The sequence below is a fragment of the Rhinolophus sinicus genome, chromosome X (genome assembly GCF_036562045.2).
Source record: "Rhinolophus sinicus isolate RSC01 chromosome X, ASM3656204v1, whole genome shotgun sequence".
Taxonomy (NCBI): domain Eukaryota; kingdom Metazoa; phylum Chordata; class Mammalia; order Chiroptera; family Rhinolophidae; genus Rhinolophus; species Rhinolophus sinicus.
Window position 1 is genome coordinate 19,072,181 of NC_133768.1, and position 21,240 is coordinate 19,093,420.

Below are 21,240 nucleotides of genomic sequence, written 5' to 3' on the forward strand. Positions count from 1 at the left end.
TTGGGCATCTGCCTTAACTGTTGACATTTGAGATCCCGATTCAGTGCCTCCACGCCCATCTATCAGCTTCCAGCTGATCAAAGGAGTTTTTCCCCGAAGATGGGAAAGTGGTTGAAATGGCCACTAATCCACGTTCTGCTACAGGTGAAAAGCATTCGTCAGGTGTAAGAAAAGTGAGTGGAGCCTGCGATCCTACAGCAGCTGAGGAGTGAGACGGGCCACTGACGCTGGCCGTTGTGGAGGCCCCAGGGGCGTGGCTGGCCACCTCTCCAGCTTCCCACTCAGAGAGGTAAGCACTTTCTCATGGTTGCTCAGTGACAGCATCATAGCTGGAGAAGCTTAGGAACAATGCAGGCTGCCTCACAAATGTAGAGACCTACACAGGCAAAGGAGACCTCAGAAACCATTTCCTCCAACCCCTCATTCTACAAAAGCAGACACCAAGATCAGAGAATTTAAGTGGTTTGGCCAAGGTCACAAAGCAAGTTAGCGGCTGGGCTCCCCACAGGAACCCCCCTCCAGGCAACTCTGTTCCCAACTAGCTTTTAAGTCAGGTGTGGGCCTTTGGGCAACTCCAAGACTCTGCCCCCTGTCATACAGTGTAGAGTCCCATCCTTAAGTGCTGGGGACACAGCTGAGCAGGTCCGGCACAGCTGCTACACCTGTATTTTTCCACATTGAGCACACTTCGAAAAAACACAACCAGCAAAAGTGCACTTCTGCAACTCTTTATTTATAAACAGGTTGGGAATGCTGTGTTCCGTTTGGGAGCAGGGGTGGGTTTGGAGCCGGGAGGGTGGGGGCAGGGATGAGGGCTGATTCCAGTAGTTTGCATTATTCAGCACCAGAGCAATTGCTTGGGCATAAGGTCGTGCTTTAACCCAGACGAGTCGTCATCATATATACAGCATAGTCTTAAGTATGTATGCTCTTCTTATGGCTTTGTCCCGGAACACATTGCAGTGACACAACAAAAAACTAAAACCTAGAGAGAAGTAGAAGTTGCAAATGCCTCATGAGCTTATTCTCTTTTTAAAAAAATCTGATGGCCAGGACTAGTGCCGAATGGATGCCTGAGGCACAGGGTCTCAGCTCCGTGTGTGCTCATGTGACTCAGTTGCGTCTGTGCCATCATCTCGCATCTTGACCTGGGATACGGCTGCCTGCTCAAATAAGATCTGAAGATGGAGAGAAAATAAACCCGGCTCTTCCTGTCCTTCCCATGAAGGATGGACTGACAGCAACTATAGCCTAAGGCATGGAGCAAGATTGCAATTCCGCAACTGTGTCTCTTCCCCCACAGAGCAGGTCAGAAGGCAGACTTCAGGGCCACCCTTCTTGAGATTGGTTCCCTTTATGTTTGTAAGGTCCTGGTACATGGGCGCTGGCTTCCCACAAATGGGCCATTCAATGTGACTCTGACATTACAAGTCCCCCGTGTTTTTAGCTGGTGGGTGAACATTTGATTTCAGGGTCCCGGGAGGAGGGCGTGGCAGCTAATGGAGAAGTGTGGAAATAGGGAAGCTAGGGGACGGAGGACCCACATCTGCATGGGTACCCAGACTTTGGGTGTCTGTGAAAGGGAGCCTGCCTTCTTCTCTTGTTAGGGGCTGAGTGGCACTTGAAGGGGAACAGAGTAACCACTCCCACCCTCACCCTCCTTCAGCCCCGGTTTTGCCCATCTTTATTTAACCTGCCTTCTTCCACAATCATAAGTGGAGCACTCTCGTCCTCAGTGTGAAGCTTCCACCTGAAGCTTCCATCCCTTTCTAGGACAGAAGAATCCTTCCTTGCTTTCTGTCATTTCTGCTGACCTCCGCAAGCCTGCATCATACCTTCTACATCTTGCACTGCGGCCTTCACTCACTCTCGGCCATTACTGTTGACTGGCCAGACCAAACAAAGCAAGCCCATCTCCCAGGATTGGGGGGTGGGGCTCAAAGAAACCAATGGCCAGGAAGCATCAAAAGTTGGGCTGCAGAATCCCCCCATTCCTTCTCAGTAGTCTTGTAGCCTTAGGAGGGTGGGGAAGGTTTGGGGGGGACATAGGGTGAAATTTAGAACCCGCTTGTGGGTTGTTTTGGTCCATCTGTGGAGTATCCCAGGCATTGGTCATTTCCTGATTGGTGGCTATGATGGCACTGAATCTGAGTCACATAAGTGGCACCTGTCAGTATGGTGTGTAGGGCCTACAAATGTATAATCAGCCTGATACCTCAACCCCATGCTATTTGCTCTAGGGCAGGATTCAGGTCAAAGTGGATCTATCTGACCTGGGTCATGGAGTAAGCATATAAGAGGCCTTCCCAAGACAGTCTCCCTCCCAAGTTAGGTCCTGAAATGGTCTGAGAGAACATTTTCTTTAATCTCCTTTCCTCTCTCCAGGCACCTCTTTTCTCCTTGTTCTCATCACCTTGCCTTGCCCAGCTGGTCTCATCCTTTCTCTGCTTACAAGTGTCACCCAAATGTGCCCAGTTTGCCCTGGGTGCATGATGGAAGAGAGAGACCAGATGGGCACACTGAAAGAAGGGGCCCTTGCTCTCTCTGCAGTGTGATGATGCGCTAGGTCTTGACTGCAAAAAGGTTTCTTCTCACATACCATGTTCGTGCCAGCTCTGTCTTGCACGAGTACTTGACAGAGCGCTGGAGGAAGTGCCATGAACAAGGGGCTTCCAAGCCAGCTTAGCCTCATGGTTTTGCTTCCCAATAAACACCACTCATCTCCAGGTGGACAGGGAGGTAGTTTGACCCCAACGCAAGTGGGAAAGACATGCCACCTTCCTTCACTGGTTGCCCCACTTGTCATCCAGAAGGCTGGTGCCAAGGGCCCCTGAAAAGGGGTGTTTCTGTTACAAGAGATGCTGGGTTGTGCCCACAAGTTGCTGGTTCGGGCCTCTGCTCAGTTAGGCCTCAGCTCTGTCTCTGGCTTTCCTGGGACAACCAGGCCGTGCCTCTTCTACCCAAGAGTATGGTTCTACACCTTGAGTCGCCTGTTCACTTCCTACCTGTGCTGAGGGGACAGTAACTTCAAACAGTTCAGCAGGAATTCTTAGGGTCTGCATCCCATTTGGCAAACCCAGGGGCAGGGATCACTACACTCGCTAGTCCATCCAGATGTTGAGCTCAGAACTGAGGTTTCCTCGTGCACTGAGAGGCTCTTCAGAGCCTCCCTTCACCCAAAAATATGATAAGAGGCCGTGAGAACAACATACTAATTTCCTGGTTGGCACAAGCCTTCCTACAGGAATTCGGGATGAGCTTTTGACGAAATTCCCAAGTCACAAGGGAACCAGATAGTCCTTGAGACCAAAGATTTCAGCAGGGTTATGAGGGTGAGAGCAGGAGTATAGTATAAAATGCCACCACCGTATTTTCATATTGCATATGGTCTGTACCCTGGATGACATGTTTGGAGCGTACATAGAAAAGATAACGTGCAGGTAGCACCCCCTATTGGTAACCTATGTGGTCTGGTACATCAAACTTTTACTTGAGGTCTATGAGACTGTTAACTGGTCAGAATGGGGAAAGCCATTCCATGATAGCATCCTTTAAGGAGAAGCTTCAGAAGATATTTACCATCTGCTAAACTTGGAGCCAAAGCAAAGAAGCTCCTCTTTTCTGTCTTATATAGGATGTTTTGCTTTGTTGTGTTTCCCACAGATTAAGGTACTTTGGGGAAAACAAGTCAAACCACTGATGAAAAAGTACAACCAGGAGCACATTAGGTCTTATGCGGTGCTCTCCTTGACAAAACTGTTCTTTGAATAAGAAGTCAAGGGTCGCACGAGATGACCTTTTCTATATCTGGCCTAAAGCAAGGCTTTGTCTATGCGCCATATTCTTGGAACTGGAAAGAATTGATGCACTGGGACATCAGGTCTCAGTGGCTAAACTGAGAAGATTGGAATTTACCTCTAACTCAACTATTTTTATTGGAAACAGCTTTGGCAGAGCTTGGGTGGCAGGAGGCAACGTGCAGGGCCCTTAGGAGCTGGAAGTAGCAGGTTGAGGAAACAGCCGCTTCCGTAGGTGGTGTACTTGGTGGGGGGAGGTGTAAGGGCCAAAGCAAAAGACACCCCACTCGGTGCAAGTCTGCGGGGAGTGCTCTGCATCTTTCCTTAGCAAGGTTAAAGTAGAGTGATTCTAGATGATGCTAAGGTTTGTATAGGTTGTCTGGCTGGAAGCCTCCATGCAGAGCCCAAGTCTTGGGCTGAGTGGAGACTGAGGGAGAGCTGGTCCCAAGGCCTCCCCTTAGCAGAGCTCAGGGTCTCCCAGCTGAGCTGCAGCTCCTGTGACTGTCACGTTTCAAAACCACCCAGGCATCCCCAGGTTCCCCCCCCCCACCTCCCCGGCCTGCGTGGTGTGGCTCTTGTTGTCTGCCAGCAGCCTTTACTTCTCATCCTCGTCCCCCTCACTCAGGCTGCTGATGGAGGCTGAGGCTGCTTTGGGCGAGGAGGGGGGTGAGGTTTTGATTGGGAGCCATGAGAAGGTGGGCGACGGGGAGCGGGAAGGGGACCGGCTCCTGGTGGGGCTGCTCACAGGGCTCTGCTTTGGGGACAACGCCTGTAGCATCCGGCTGCTCCTCTCCTGGAACATCTGCTTCTACAGAGAAATTGGAGAGAACGGATCTATTAGTGAGCCATCTGATATGGCGGCAAAGCAGGAAGGAGAGCCACCACCCCGAAATGCTTGCGCCCACAAACACAGACGTGTGCTACAGCCCATACCGTCCAAGACTCTCTCTGGGGAGGAGCTGAGTGAAGTTCGGGTGCAGTGAGATGTCCACACATGACGGTACCATCACTGCTGCTACCTGGCACTCTTTCCTCCGTGCCCTCTTTTCCTCTATCTACAAAATTTAAGTGAGTGTCTATTATTTGCCAGGTAAATAGTAATGTCGGGTACTGGAAGGGTCGCAGGAAACCAAACAAAAATCCCTCTCCTCATGGATATAAGGAGGAATCACACAATAAACAAAATGAACAAAATATGAGGTATGTCAGGTGGAACTGTACTTCTTGAGAAAACTAGAATGAGAGGATAGCAAATAAAGAGAGAGGGGTTGTGGGCCAGGGGACAGGGGTGCTGCAATTGGAAATAGGGTGTTCCGGGAAGGCTCCACTGAGAAGGTGCTATTTGAGCAAAGAACTGAAAGAGATGGGGGAGGGGACATTCCAGACAGAGAAGCCCAAGAAGGAGCATGCAGTTCATGTCCAAGGAATAGCAATGGGGCCATGGTGTCTGGAGTGGAGTCACCTGGGTAAGGAGGGGCATGGGGGATGGGAATTAGGGGGAGGTCACCAGAAGAGTTAACAGAGGACTATGTCATGTAGCGTCTTGGTGGCCATGTGAGAATTTTGACCTTCACCTTGAGAAGAGGAACCTCTGGACAGTTCTTCTACTTCAGCAGTTCTGAGCAAGAGTAACAGACTGCCTTTTGGTTTAAAAGAACAATTGTGGCTGCTGTGCTGGGAACAGACTACAGCACAGCAAGGACAGGAACAGTGAGGACAGCTGAGAGCTTCCTGCAATAATTGACCAGGCTCATGGCCAGGAGGATGGTGGGAAATGCTTACGGTCCCAGTATGTTTTTTTCCATAGTTTTATTAAGGTCTAATTGACTTAAAACTTTTTAGTGTCCAGTTCTGTGAGTTTTGACAAATGCCTTCAGTTGTGTGATTACCACCACAATCAAATTATAGGAATGTTCCATCAGCGGCCCAGATCCCTCAGGACCCTTTCTCAGGATCCCCTCCCTCAGCCTCGGGCAGCCGATCTGGTTTCTATCCCTACGGTTCTGCCTTTTCCAGAATGTCATTTAAAGGAAATCATGCAGTATGTGGTCTGGCTACATTCTGAGAGCAGAGCCAACAGGACTCACTGACAGATGGGATGTGGGGTGTGTGAGGAGGAAGAGGAATTGAGTGACTGCAGTTTCTGACCTGTGAAACTGGAAGGGCAGCCATGCCATTTCCTGGTGCGGGAGGGTCCTGGGGGTGGTGGTGGAGGATATTCGGGTGGTAAGATGGATTTTCTAGTCTGAGACCTCAGGTGACTGCTTGCTACTGGTGCTTTCAGGACCAAGCCCTTCCCTGACACTGCCCTTCTACCTTCTGGGGAGCCCAGTCCTGGCCCCGAGCCCCTGGGCACCAGGCCTCCCGGAGCTGCCAGCCAATTTGATCTTCTGTTCTTTGCCTGCAGCACAGCAACCCCCCACCCCCAGACACACACACTATTCCATCCATGCTGCCGGGGCTCTCCACTCTCCTTTCTCTCCATTGCTCATCGCTGAGACTCAGCCCCCCAGCTCTGTCCAGTCTTTTGATCCTAAAGTGACCCCGAGAGCTGATTCTCCTATTAGTCATTTTAGACTTTGTTGTTCGAGTTATTCATTTTATCAAGTACTATCGAACCCCCTAGGGTCCAGGTGCTATACAGGAGATGGTCCTGTCCAAGCTGGGGCTTCAGTGATGCATGGGAAGAGGAGGGGTAGGTGGGAAGGGAGCCTGTGGGCTGTGGAGGGCTCTTGTCCAACAAGAGGGAGCTAAGTAGACAGTACTCAGTACGATTACTTGGTGTGACCAGAAGTCCCAGCACCTGTTGAGTGGCAGTAGCCTGAGGCTGGAGTACCAGAAAGAGGCTGCATGCATTTTTTCCCCCTCAAAAGCCCCTGGAAGATTTTAATCAAGGGGAGGGGTATGATCACATCGGTGTTTTAGGAACATCTTTGGGTGTGAGTATAAAAGCAAGGAAAGAAACCATAGAGGAAAAACATTGGTATTTGGCTATGTAAAAATTTCTGTACCTTAAAAAATCTACCATGAAACAGGTAAAAAGCAAAAGAAAAATATAGGGGAATTTTTTTTTGCAGCATTTAACTACAAATTATGGATCTTAGTATTTAAACAAAGCTTACAAATAAAAAAGAAAGTAAAAACCTTCATAGAAAAATGAACATATGGCATATCCAGGCAATTCACAAAAGACTTAAAAATGAACCATAAAAATGTTCGGCATCTGTGCTCGCTTCGGCAGCACATATACTAAAAAATATTCAGCATCATAGTAATCAAACAAATGCAAAATGGCTGAAGTGAGATGTTTTACATATCAGATTGTTAAAGGTTTCTAGTCTTCTCAACTTTAAAAAACATTTTTCTGGGGCTGCTGGTTGGCTCAGTTGGTTAGAGCCCAGTACTCATAACACCAGTGTCGCCGGTTTGATTCCCACATGGGTCAGTGAGCTGCACCCTCCACAACTAGATTGAAAATAATGACTTTACTTGGAGCCGATGGGTCCTGGAAAAACAGTTTCCCAATAAAAATTAAAAAATCCCCAAACAAAACATTTTTCCAGTTCTATTGAGATATAGTTGACATATAGTGCTTTATAAGGTTAAGGTATAAGTTTAAGGTATAAGGTGTACGTTTAAGGTAAGCATAATGATTTGACTTAGATGTATCGTGAAACGATTATCACAGTAAGTTTAGTTAATATCCATCATCTCATATGCAGAGGGTGCCAAAAACGTGTATACACATTTTAAGAAATGAAAAAAACGGTATTAAAATTGTAATACAATGAATGACGCTAGCATTCATTTGATTTAACGCCATCTTTTGAGTGAATGTCATACTACACATTGCTACTGTAATTCAATTCAACTTCAAAAAGTAATACATGGATAACATCTCTTAAAATGTGTACATTTTTTCTGGCACCCGTGGAATATACCCCCCCAAAAAAGGAAAAAAATACAAAAAAATTTCCTTGTGATGAGAACTCTTAGGATTTACTCTCTTAACAACTTTCATGTGTACCATACAAGCAGTGTTGAACTATACCGTGTTTCCCCGAAAATAACACCGGGTCTTATATTAATTTTTGCTTCAAAAGACACGTTAGAGCTTATGTTCAGGGGATGTCATCCTGAAAAATCATGCTAGGGCTTATTTTCTGGTTAGGTCTTATTTTGGGGGAAACACGGTAGTACTCATGCTGTACATTACATCCCTAGTACTTATTTATCTTATAACTGGAAGTTTGTACCCTTTGGCTACCTTCACCCAACTTCCCTTTCCCCTACACCCCACCTCTGGTAACCACAAATTGGATCTCTTTTTCTACGAGGATTTTTTTTTTTTTTTTTAGATTTTACGTAAATGAGATCATACAGTATTTGTCTTTCTCTGTCTGACTTATTTCACTTTAGCATAATGCCCTCAAGAGCCATCCATATAGTCACAAATGTCAAGATTCCCTTCCTTTTTATGGTAGTATTCGTGTGTGTGTGCGTGTGTGTGTGTGTGTGTGTGTGTGTGTGTGTGTATACCACATCACCTTTTATCCATTCATTTATTGATGGAGAGGTTGTTTCCATGTCTTGGCTATTATAAATAATGCTTCTATGAATATGGGGGTGTAGATATCTGTTTGAGATAATAATTTTGATTCCTTTGGATATATCCTCAGAAGTAGAACTGCTGAATCATGTGGTAGACCTATTTTTAATTTTTGAGGAACCTCCATACTGTTTTCTATAGTGGCTGCACCAGTTTACCACTAGCAGTGCATAGGGTTTCCTTTTCTCCACATTGTCTCCACATTTGTTATCTTGTCTTTTTGATGATAGCCATTTTAATAGGTGTGAGGTGATGTCTTGTTGTGGTTTTGATTTGCACTTGCCTAATAATTACTGATGTTGAGTATCTTTTCATGTACCTATTGCCCATTTGTATATCTACTTTGGAAAAATGTCTATTCATGTCCTTTGCCCATTTTTAAATTGGATTATTTGGGTTTTTGCTATTAAGTTGTATGAGTTCTTTACATATTTTGGATATTAACCCCTTATTAGATACATGGTTTGCAAATATTTTCCCCATTCTGTAGGCTGTCTTTTCAATTTGTTGATTTGTTTCTTTTGCTGTGCCAAAGCTTTTTAATTTGATGTTATTTCACTTGTTTTTTATTTTGTTGTTTGTGCTTTAAGTGTCAAATCCAAAAAATCATTGCCAAGACCCATGTTTTCTTCTAGGAGTTTTATGGTTTTTGGTCTTACATTGAAATCTTTAATTCATTTCAAGTTAATTTTTGTGAGTGGTGTAAGATAGGGGTCTAGATTCATTCTTTCACATGTGACTATCCAATTTTGCCAGCACCGTTTGTTGAAGAGACTATCTTTTCTCCATTGAGTATTCTTGGCTCCCTTGCATAGGTTTATTTCTCGGCTCTCAATTCTCTTCCATTGGTCTATGTGTCTGTTTTATGTCAGTGCCATACTGTTTTGATTACTATAGCTTTATTATATAGCTTGAAATCAGGAAGTGTGATGCCTCCTTCTTTCTCAGGATTACTTTGGCTATTTGGGGTCTTTTATGGTTCCACATACATTTTAGAATTGTCTTTTCTATTTCTGCCATTCAAAAAATGCCATTGGAATCTTGGTAGGAATTTCATTGAATCTATAGGTGACTTGGTGTTGTATGGATATTTTAACAATATTCTTCCAATTCATGAACACAGGATACCTTTCCATTTATTTGTGTCTTTAATTTCTTTTAGCAGTGTCTTGTAGTTTTCAGTGTACAGGCCTTTTACCTGCTTGGTTAAATTTACTCCTAAGTATTTTATTGTTTTGATGCCATTGTAAATGGAATTGTTTTCTTTTTCAGATAATTCATTATTAATGTATAGAAATGTTACTGATTTTTGTATGTTAATTTTGCATCTTGCAACTTTACTGAATTTGTCGATCAGATCTAACAGATTTTTGTGGAGTATTTAGGATTTTCTATATGCAAAATCATGTCATCTGCAAAAGTTTTACTTCTTCCTTTTCAATTCTGATAACTTGCATTTTTTTTTCCCCTGATTGCTCTGGCTAGGACTCTCCGTACTATGTTGAATAGGAATAGTGAGAATGGGTACACTTGTCTTGTTCCTGATCTCAGAGGAAAGGCTTTCGAAAATTATTTTTTTAAAACAACATGTTTAATAATATCAAGCTATTGTATAGTTTGGAAATAGGCTTAAACTTTTCTATACAAAGAGTTTAATTTCACTGGACTTTATTAATGTTCATATTATTCCCTCTCTTTTATTTATTTTTTAATTGTATTAGTTTCAGGTGCACAAGACAAAGCAATACTTAGAAGTTTATCATTTATATCCCTCACACTGTGTGAACCCCCCTCCCGCCATCCACTACCCCTCTGACATCGCACACAGCCATTACATTTCCACTGTCTCTATTCCTAATGCTGTACTCTGCTTCCTGTAACCAAACACACACACACACACACACACACACACACACACACACACACACACACACACACATATATATATAATTACAGTTGGCATTCATTATTGTTCAGCTTCAGGTGTACAGTGCAGAGATCAGGCATCTACATCACCCCTGAGGTGGTCTCCCAAATGGGACACGTGTCCATCAGATACCCTACAAAATCTTTACATTGTTGATTACGTTCCCCAAAATAATTTTCAAAACCCCGTGGCCATCTTGTGGTTACCGACTATTTTCTAAAGGGCTTTCAAATTTTTATCATTGAGCATGTTAGCTGTGGGCTTCTCATATATGGCCTTTATTATGTTGAGGTATGTTCCTTCTGTACCTAACTTAAGATTTTTTATCATGCGTGGATGTTGAATTTTGTCAAGTGCTTTTTCTGCATCTATTGAGATGATTATATGATTTTTGTCTTTCATTCTGTTAATGTGATGTATCACATTGATTTTGTGTCTATTGAACCATCCTTGAATCCCAGGGATCTTTTTAATATGCTGCTGAATTTGGTTTGCTAGTATTTTATTGAGAATTTTTGCCTCTATGTTCACCAGGGATATTGGCCTGTAGATTTCTTTTCTGACAGTGTCATTTTCTGGCTTTGTAACAGGGTAATGCTAGTTTCTTAAAAAGAGTTTGGGAGTGTTCCTTCCTCCTTGAGTTTTTAGAAGAGATTTGATTCTTCTGGCATTAATTCTTCTTTAAATGTTTGGTAAAATCACCAGTGAAGCCATCTGTTCCTGGAGCTTTCTTCATTGGGAGATTTTTGATTACTGATTCAATCTCCTTACTAGTAATTGTTCTGCTCAGATTTTCTATTTCTGCCTGATTGCTTCTTGATTGCTTATATGTTTCTAAGAATGTTTCAATTTCTTCTGGGTTGTCCAGTTTGTTGGTGTATAGTTGTTCATAGTAGCGTCTTATGATCCTTTGTAATTCTGTGGTATCAGTTGTAATGTCTCCTTTTTCATTTGTAATTTTGTTGATTTGGGTCCTGTCTTCTTTTTCCTCTGTTGTTCTACCTAATGGTTTGTCAATCTTTTCAAAAAGTCGACTCAGTTTTGTTAATCTTCCCTATTGTTTTCCTGTTCTCTATTTCATTTATTTCTGTTCTAATCTTTATTATTTCCTTCCTTCTACTAACTTTAGGATCAGTTTGTTCTTCTCTTTCTGGTTCCTCAAGGCATACAGGTAGGTTGTTTGAGACCTTTCTTGTTTCTTAATGTAGGCATTTATTGCTATGAACTTTTCTCTTAGAATTTTTGTGTGCATCCCATAAGTTTTGGTATGTTGTGATTCCATTTTTGTTTGTCTCAAGATACTTTCTAAAATTTCTCCTTTTACTTCTTTGATCTGTTGGTTGTTCAGGAAAGTGTTTAATTTTCATATATTCATAAATTTTCAAATTTTCCTCCTGTTATTGATTTCTAGTTTCATACCATTGTGCTCAGGAAAGATACTTGGTATACTTTCAATTTTCTTGAATTTGCTAAGACTTGTTTTGTGACCTAACATATGGTCTATCCTAGAAAATGTTCTATATGTGTTTGAGAAGAATGTGTATTCTGCTGGTGTCAGGCAGAGTTATCTGTATGTGTCTGTAACGTCTATTTGGTCTATAGAGTTATTCAAATCTGCTGTTTCCTTATTGAGCCTCTGTCTGGATGATCTGTCCATTGTTGAGAGTGGGTTATTAAAGTCCCCAACTTTTATTGTATTGCTGTTTGTTTCTCCTATTAACTCTGTTAGTTTTTGCTTTATATATTTGGGTGCTGATGTTGGGCACATAACTATTTACAGTTGTTATACCTTCTTGATGGATTGACTTCTTCATAATTATGTAATAACTTTTTCTCCCAGTTTCAGGTGTACAATTTTTTTCCATTTTTAAAGTCCACTTTTTTCTGATATAGCATAGCTACCTCCGCTTTTGGGGGATACTATTTGCTTAAAATATCTTTTTACATCCCTTAACTCTCAGTCTGTATATGTTTTTAAGGCAAAAGTGACTCTCTTGTGGGCATAATATTATTGGATCTTGGGTAGTTTTTAAAATCCATTCAGCCATTCTATGTCTTTTTGACTGGATAATTTACATTTAAAGTAAATATTGATAGGTAAGGACTTACTATTGCCATTTTGTCAATTGTCTTATGGTTCTTTTATAGATCCATTGTTCCTTGTTTCATATCCTTTTGTCTTTTTCTGTGTTTTATTGTCTTTTGATATTAGTGTGCTTTGACTTCGTTATCATCTTCTTTTGTGCAATTACTACAGGTTTTCTCCTGCGTTTACCATGAGGCTTACATAGACTATCTTAACATTATAACACCCTATTTAAAACTAATAACCACTTCAATGGAATTCCTAAACTTTATGCTTTCACTTTTCCCCCCCCCTCATATTTTCGGTTACTGTGTTTCCCCGAAAATAAGACCTACCCTGAAAATAAGCCCCAGTTAAGATCGTCAGCCACATGGACACATTTAGTATGTTATGACGATGTTCCAGAAGAAGATGATATGACTGTATTTGAATAAATGCAGATTGTTGTACATGAAAAAATAAGTCATCCCCTGAAAATATGCCCTAATGAGTCTTTTGGAACAAAAATTAATATAAGACCCGGTCTTATTTTCGGGGGAAACATGGTATTGATGTTACAGTTAACATATGTTTTTACTGTGTAAACAATAACAGATTATTGTAGTGCTGGTTATTTTTACTATTTTTGTTTTCAAACTTTTAAATTAGAGATGTAAGTGAGTTATGCATCACCATTACCACATAATGGAATCTAACTTTGACTATATATTTACCATTAACAGTGATTTTTATGCTACCTTCTTATGGTTGTGGGATTTTTTGTTTTGTTTTGTTTGAGGGAGATGGAGGGGAGGATTCAGGGTTGTAATTAAAATTCTTTCCCATTTTTCATCTATGGAGATCTTAAAGATGGGACTGAGGTCTACAGCTTTATCTTTGTAATCTAGGCCTGTACTAGTGACACATCTAAGCAGCTCAGGTCAAACAAAACCCAGCCTAGAGACTTGGATGACATTGCAGCCCATCCAACCCACTGATAAATCCTTGAAGCTTTAACCCTGACCTACTCCTCCCCCACCCCCAATTTACAATGCCCTCTTTTTAGGAAAAGAATGGGGGAATTACTTTGCATTGGAATTAATGGTATAAAGAGGTACCTTCTCATCTGAGTAATGCTAATTCATCTCCATCCCTGGTCATTCGCTACTTATTAGAAATATACTGACAGCCTACATCTCATTACCACTGTAGCACCTCTGGCTCCCAAGAATAACCTTCTAAGAAGGATGAAATGTACACCAGTGCATCTAATATCAGGGCATTCACATTCATATTTTTAACAGCATATAACAGTTAGCACAACCTTTAGTGTACTGTATGTACTTCCCCCCAATCCCCCACCAGCCTCCCCTCTGGCAACCATCAGCTTGTATTTTATGGTTTGTTTAGTTTTGTTTATTCATTTGTTTCATTTTTAGATTCCACATATAAGTGAAATCATACAGTATTTGTATTTTTCTAACTTAGCATAATACCCTTTAGGTCCATTCATGTGGTCACAAATGGCAAGATTTCATTTTTTATTGCTGAGTAATATTCCATTATATATGAGGTCAGACAATTAAGTTCACAAACTTGTCCTAGAAAAAGTGCTCCATACCTCATTTCTGAATGTCACTACGGTCACCTTCGAAGTACTTCCCTTAGAAAGCTATGCACCAACACCAGCACCTAGTCCACCCTACAAAGCAATTTTGGAACTCTTTTTCTGGAATGGCCATCAGAGCTGTTGTTGTATTACCCTTGATGTCCTGAATGTCATCAAAATATCTTTCTTTCAATATTTCCTTTATCTTCAGGTAAAGAAGTCATTGGGGGCCAGATCAGGTGAGTAGGGAGGGTGTTCCAATACAGTTATTTGTTGATTGGCTAAAAACTCCCTCACAGGCAGTGCCGTGTGAGCTGGTGCACTGTCGTGATGCAAGAGCCATGGATTGTTGGTGAAAAGTTCAGGTCGTTTAACTTTTTCACGCAGCCTTTTCAGCACTTCCAAATAGTAAGCTTGGTTAACTGTTAGTCCAGTTGGTACAAATTCATAATGAATAATCCCTCTGATATAAAAAAAAATGTTAGCAACATCATTGCAACAAGTTGTGAACTTAATTGTGTATGTATGTGTGTATATAATTGTGTGTGTGTGTGTGTGTGTGCATATATATATAAAATACCACATCTTCTTTATCCATTCATCTATTGATGGACACCCAGATTTTTCTTTGGGCAAATACCCAGAAATAGAATTCCTGGCATGTATGGCAGCTCTATTTTTAATTTTTTGAGGCATCTGCATATTGTTTTCCATAGTGGCTGCACCAATTTACAGTCCAATTAATAGTCCAACCAACAGTGTATGAGGGTTCCCTTTTCTCCACATCCTCGCCAGCACTTTGTATAACAAGTGTATACCTTCTTATATTTTTATGATGTTAGTTGGTGTCTTTTTACTCAAAAAACTCCCTTTAGTATTTGTTGTAAGGTAAGTTTAGTAGTGATGGACTCCCTCAGCTTTTGTTTGTTCAGAAAAGTCTTTATTTCTCCATTTCTGAAAGACAGCTTTGCCAGGTACAGAATTCTCAGTAAACAGGCTTGTTTCTTTCAATATTTTGAAATCATCCTGTTCTCTCCTGGCCTGAAATGTTTTTGTTGAGAAATCTACCAACAGCCTTATGAGGGTTCCTTTGTATATGATTTTTCTTTTCTCTTTTCGCTTTCAAAATTCTTTCTTTGTGATGATTTAATTATAATGTGTCTCAGTATAGCCCTATTTGGGTTTAAACTCTTTGGGGTCCTTTGTGCCTCATAGATCTGGATGTCCAGTTCTCTCCCCAGGTTTGGGAAGTTTTCAGCCATTATTGCTTTAAATATACTTTCTGTCCTTTCTCTTTCTTTCTCTATCTGGAATTCCCATAATGCGGCCATTGTTTCTTTTGATTGTGTTCTATAAGTCCCACAGGCTTTCTTTACTGTTTTTCATTCTTTTTTGTTTTTTGCTCCTTTGACTGGATACTTTCAAATGTCCTGTCTTCTAGGTCATTGATTCTTTCTTCTGCATGATTGAGTCTAGTTTTGAAGCTCTCTGTTGAAGTTTTCAGTTTGGTCATTGTAGTTTTCAGCTCTAGGATTTCTCTTTTTTTGGTTTCTGTTTCTTTGTTGAACTTCTCATTTTGTTCATGCATTGTTTTCCTAATTTCAGTTGTCTGTGTATTCTTGTAGTTCACTAAACTTCTTAAAGAGTATTCTTCTGAATTCTTTGACAGTTCATAGATGTCCATTTCTTTAGGATAAGTTATTAGAGCTTTACTAGCTTCCCTTGGTGATGTCATTTTTTGTGATCCTTGATGTCTTATATTGGTATCAGCACATTTGAGTAAACAGTCTCCTTTTTCAGACTTTACTGGTTCATTTTGGCAGAGAGTTCTTTGTCAGTCAGCTCAGTGTGGGTTTCTGGACATGTCTGTTGATAACATCCTTGAGCAGGTGGGGTTTGCTGTCAGGGTCTATTTTGGGGTCTAGCTCTAAGGTTGGGTGGGGGGTGTTGCCACTGGCTGAGAACATTTGGATAAGACTGCTAGTTTAGTTCCCTGCCCATGTGAGGCTGTGGGATGGGCTCCACAGCTGCCTAAGTTCTCTGGTTAGGCTTACAAGATGGTCAGGATTGGATGTAATACTCAGCAGTAGGTAGGGCAGTGAATTAGCTTCTGTGCCCTGGTAGGCTAGAAGGATGAGCCCTAGGGTCTGCCTAGTTTGTTGTTCGGGGACCCAAACCAGGCAAGACTGCACTGAATTCCATGATCATACAGGGGCACCAGTTTTGTTCTATAGATGGGGAGATCCATGGGCTATATTCTCTGTTCAAGCGGAACTGTAAGCCAGGCTGTTGGATGGACTATGCAGCATCCTGTGTGCTTTGGTTAGGTTCACTGGCCAAGCAGGATGAAAGCTGTATTCAACAATCAGCAGGGCTATCAATTAGTTTCCCTGCCTGGGCACAGTGGGAGAACTAGCTCCAAGGCCAGAAGGTTCTTTGTGGTCTTGACTCAAGCTGACTTGTGCCCCAAGTTCCCTACCTGAACAGAGTCACTGGCTTTGCTCTGCAGACTGTCAGCTCCACCTGTTGGACTCTGATTGAGTATTGCTGAGCTGCACAGATTTCTAGGTGTTATGGTCAGGCTTTCTGGTTGGGTGGGGCTATGACTCAGCTCCCCTGCCTGGGCAAAAGCAGACCAGACTCCAGGGCCATAAAAATCTGTTTGGGTACCCAAATCAGGCAAACCTGTACCCTGGTGAGTTCCCTGGTCAGACTGTGCCATCACTTGGCTCTGCAGATGAGCAAAGCTGCTGGTTTAGACTACTAGTACTTGGATGCTGCAGGCAGGAACTTGGTCTGCCAAGATCAGAGTGCTGGTTGTTGCAGGCCCCTCCCCCTTCTGTCACAATGAGATTCCCAGTGGTCAAGCCCTGCAGATTGTCCCCTGTAGGTAGAAACTGGAGTGGGGACTCCCAAGAAGTGACCTACAATGATGGGGGAGTTGCATGTCCTCCCTGGGCTCTCTTTTACCCACTGGAGGAACCATAGGCTCAGGGGAGACCTCTTGGGGGAATGCTGTGCCAACCTGGGGGAGGGGTAATTGGTTAGCATGTAGCCTTTCTTCTGATCTTCTAATGCGGTCTGTCTTGGTCTCTGTGGCATGGGGTGGGGGGTGCTTCAGCATCACCCATGTGTTCAAGAATTCTCTATGAATAGTTGCTAGGTCATTCCTCGTTTTGATCCCCTTCACAAGTACTATGTTGCTATCGTGGTGATGTCAGTCTCCAGAGATTTTTTAAAAATTTGTAATGGCCAGTGTTGAGGTTCAAGAAAAAAGCCACACTCGTATTACTGCTAGTAGAAGGGTAAAATTGTGCCTTTCTGAGGGGTAATTTGGAAATAGGTACAAAAACTTTTTTCCTGAGGAGATAATCAGAGATGTAAGTAACTACTTACTGTGTACGTGGATATTCAATGTAGAGTCATAACAGACAAAACTGAAAACTCCCAAAATAGGTGAGAGAAATCTTACACAACTGAGAGGATATACTAAGCAGTGGATGAAAATCGTCTTTAAAAATATTAATAATGTGAAAAAATGTTCATGAGCTATTACACAGTAAAAATGATTTTAAAACAGTCTGTTATGCATGATCCCAATTTTGTAAAAAGTCATATATACCTGTAAATAGAAAAAAAGATTGAGGCAATACCCCCAAAATATTAACAGTGATGACTCTGGGTGATGAGACTGTAGGTAACTTGTAGTCTCTTTTTATTCTTTACTTTCTAATAGTTCTGTAATAACATATATTTTATCATCATAAACAAGTAATACGGTAGGGAGGAAGAGAGATAACCAAGGCAAGGAAGTTAGACTGGAGAGCATTGCTATAATGACATAGGTGAGAAAATATTAAGGCCTCCGGCACATGGTCAATTCCCCCAGATACTCATTTTTTCTTTATAAGCTCTAGCCTTTTAGAATCTCAAGTCTCCTCTAGCAGATATAATAGAGATGACTTGCTGATCACTAAGATCACTTCCAGATTTAAAATTCCACAATTCTACAAATACATCAATTATTCACCTTCCATTAAACGTATTGCTAACTCTGTGAAAAGATCCTACTCCTCTCAAAATAAAAAAGAACAAAAATGCTATAGATTAAACCTATTTATGAGACAAAAATCAAATGCCAGAAGGATAGGGTGGCCTATTATTAACAGCAACATTAAAAAAAAATCCTTGAACTTTTAGCATGCACTTTAAAATATGTATTTTTATTACTGTAATCTTTAAGCACATTTTTAGTGGCAGCCATTAGCCCTCCTGCTGTTAATGGATTGTCAGCATTTCCATTAGAAGCCCATTTTTCTAAGGAATCTATAACTTGTCTACTGTAGTTTGACTCAAGCTCATAACTGAGAATATTCTGCCTAAGGAGATGAGATCATTTCAGTTCCTAATGATAAACAATGGTGGTGTACTTAATAAAATGTGATATCCATGCAAAATAACTCTAGGTCTCGATTTGCAAGCTCTTTGATCTGTTACTGGTGCATTTTGAAGGGTGGTTCCCCCATGAAGAAACTGAATTGAATCAGGTCAGGAGACAGTTTGTAATGACCTTCCTGGGAAGAAAAGCACTTCTGAATACAATAAATAATGAAGACTCTGGCATGGCATTTTCAAAAAGATATATAATTCAGGTTTTTTTTTACTGTATTAAGAGGTTTCCATTTATAAAGTTTTCTCCCAAGAAAGTAATCCCATTTATATAGTCCTGTCCATATGAAAGTACTTTTTACCCTCCTACAAAGTTTTCCCTTTTAAGAAGCTCTTAACATTTACTGAGGCAGTAAGTGTCATCACAAATGCCTTTAAAGGTTTCAGTGTTTCAGATATATTCTGGCATATCTGCAGAAAAAGAAATAAAAAATATCCTAGTTAAATCTGGTTTGGACCTCTGATAAACAGTGGAACCCAAGGACCATGTTTCAGTTGTGGCCAAATCAATAAACAACTAACGCTTATACAGTGCCTGACATGTGCCTGCCAGGTACTGTATAAGGGCTTTAAATTTCAGTATGAGACAATCTAATCCTCCCAACAACCCTAGGAGGTGGCTGAGAGGCAAAGAAACTTACCCAAGGCTACCCAGCTAGGAAGTGAGCCCCTTCTCAAGACCAACTCTCTGTAATTAGCCACTTTCATAATTTCATGTTCATTCATGTTTTGTGCGTTTATTGGAAGACAAAGTTTTGAAACCTCTGTCAAAAAGTCTCAAGTGGAAAATCTAAATCAGAGTCACAAACTGAATTTTATATGTTCTTAAAATCAAAACAGTTTTAAAAATTAGCAGTGCCATTAGGTTAGCTATTATAAAAATATATAAAAAAAAACAAGTACTGAAGAGGATGTAGAGTGGGACTGTGAAATGGTGCAGCCACTGTGGAAAACAGAATTACCATATAATTTAGCAATTCCACTTTTGGGTATACATCCAATAGAACTGAAAGCAGGGACTTAAACAGATATTTGTACATCCATGTTTATATCTGCATTATTCACAATAGCCAAAAGGTGGGAATAATCTAAATGTCCACAATGGGTAAATAGATAAACAAAATATGGTAAATATAAATAATATCCCATTGTGTATGTGTGTTTATACGCACATACAGAATGGGATTTTTTTTTTTTTTCTAGCATGGTGTAGAGTATTTCCGTGATAGAAGTTGAAAAGAAACATTTTGTCTATTATAAAGTATGGAGGGTTTTTCTGGTGTGAAGAATCTGAAAGTTGACCAAAGATTCATTCTTTCAACAAATATTTACTGATAGCACACTATATATGGTTCAGACATTACTCTAAGCCTTAAGGACACAGGAGTAAACAATAGAGAAAAAAAGTCCATGCTCATGTTTATTTTTTAAATTGAGGTATAATTGACATATATTAGTTTCAGATGTACAACATAATGATTTGATATTTGTATATAAAGCAAAATGATCACCATAATAAGTCTAGTTAATATCTGTCACCATACATAGTTACAAAATTTTGTGTGATGAGAAGTTTTAAGATCTATGTTGGCAACTTTCAAATATGTAATACAGTATTAAATATAGTAGTCACCATGCTGTACATTATATCCCCAAGGCTTATTTATTTTATAACTGGAAGTTTGTACTTTTTGACCCCTTTTACCGTTTTTGCCATCCGTCCATCCCCTGCATCTGGTAACCACCAATGTGTTCCAAACTCAACGTCGGTTTTTTCTTTTCTTTTCTGGAACACATTTCAAAGGTCTGCATGTTTACTCTCCCCACCCCAGATACTTTGTTTTTGATGTCACCTTTTACGTCTTTTTATGTTGTGGGTCCCTTAAATATTATTGTAGTTATAGTTATTTTTACTACTTTTGTCTTTTAACCTTCATTTTAGCTTTATAAGTGCTTAGTCTAAATTTTACTATATATTTACCTTTACCAGTGAGATTTATACTTTCACGTTTTTCTGTTATTAATTAGCACCCTTTCTTTTTAGATTGAAGAAATCCTATTAGGCCAGTTTAGTGGTGATGAACTCCCTTAGCTTTTAGTTGTCTGGAAAATCCCTTCAATTTTGAATGAGAACTTTGCTTGGTAGCGTATTCTCAGTTGGAAGTCTTTTTTTTTTGCTTGCAGCACTTTGAATATATCATGTCATTCCCTTATGGCCTGCAAAGTTTCTGCTGATCGTCTGTCTATGGAGGTTCCCTTGTACGTAACAAGTTGTTTTTCTCTTACTTCTTTTAATCTTCTCTCCTTTTTAACTCTTGACATTTTAATTGTAATGTGTCTTGGTGTGGGTCTCTTTGGGTTCCTCTTGTTTGGCACTCCCTCAGCTTCCTGGATCTAGATCTCCATTTGCTTCTCCAGGTTATGGAAGTTTTCAGCCATTATTTCTTGAAATAAGTTTTCTGTCCCTTTCTCGCTCTTCTCCTTCTGGGACTCAGATAATGTGACTGTTGGTCTGCTTGATGTTGTCCCATAAGTCCCTGAAGCTACCTTCACTTTTTTTCACTCTCTTTTTCTTTTTGCTGTTCTGATTGGGTGAGTTCCACTTCTCTGTTTCAAGGTCACTGATCCTTTCTTCTGCTCCATATAGTCTGTTAAACAATTCTAGTGCATTTTTCAGTTTGATTATTGTATTCTTCAGCTCTGTGACTTCTGTTTGGTACTTTTTTGTATTTTCTATCTTTGTTGACGTTCTCACTGTGTTTGTCCATTCTGGTCCAGAGTTCA

At 40.9% G+C, this 21,240-nt stretch overlaps 1 protein-coding gene across 4 annotated transcripts in view; it reads right to left on the reverse strand.

Annotated features, from left to right (window-relative positions):
- Positions 1-712: 712 nt before the first annotated feature.
- PCYT1B (phosphate cytidylyltransferase 1B, choline) overlaps positions 713-21,240 on the reverse strand; it is a 115,824-nt gene continuing 95,296 nt past the window's right edge. For all 4 annotated transcript variants that reach the window (XM_019757054.2, XM_019757055.2, XM_074324221.1 and 1 more), the window contains one exon: positions 713-4,605. In XM_019757054.2, coding sequence (XP_019612613.1) covers positions 4,393-4,605 — 213 coding nt within the window. In that variant the 3' untranslated portion in view covers positions 713-4,392. The remainder of the gene's footprint in view (positions 4,606-21,240) is intronic.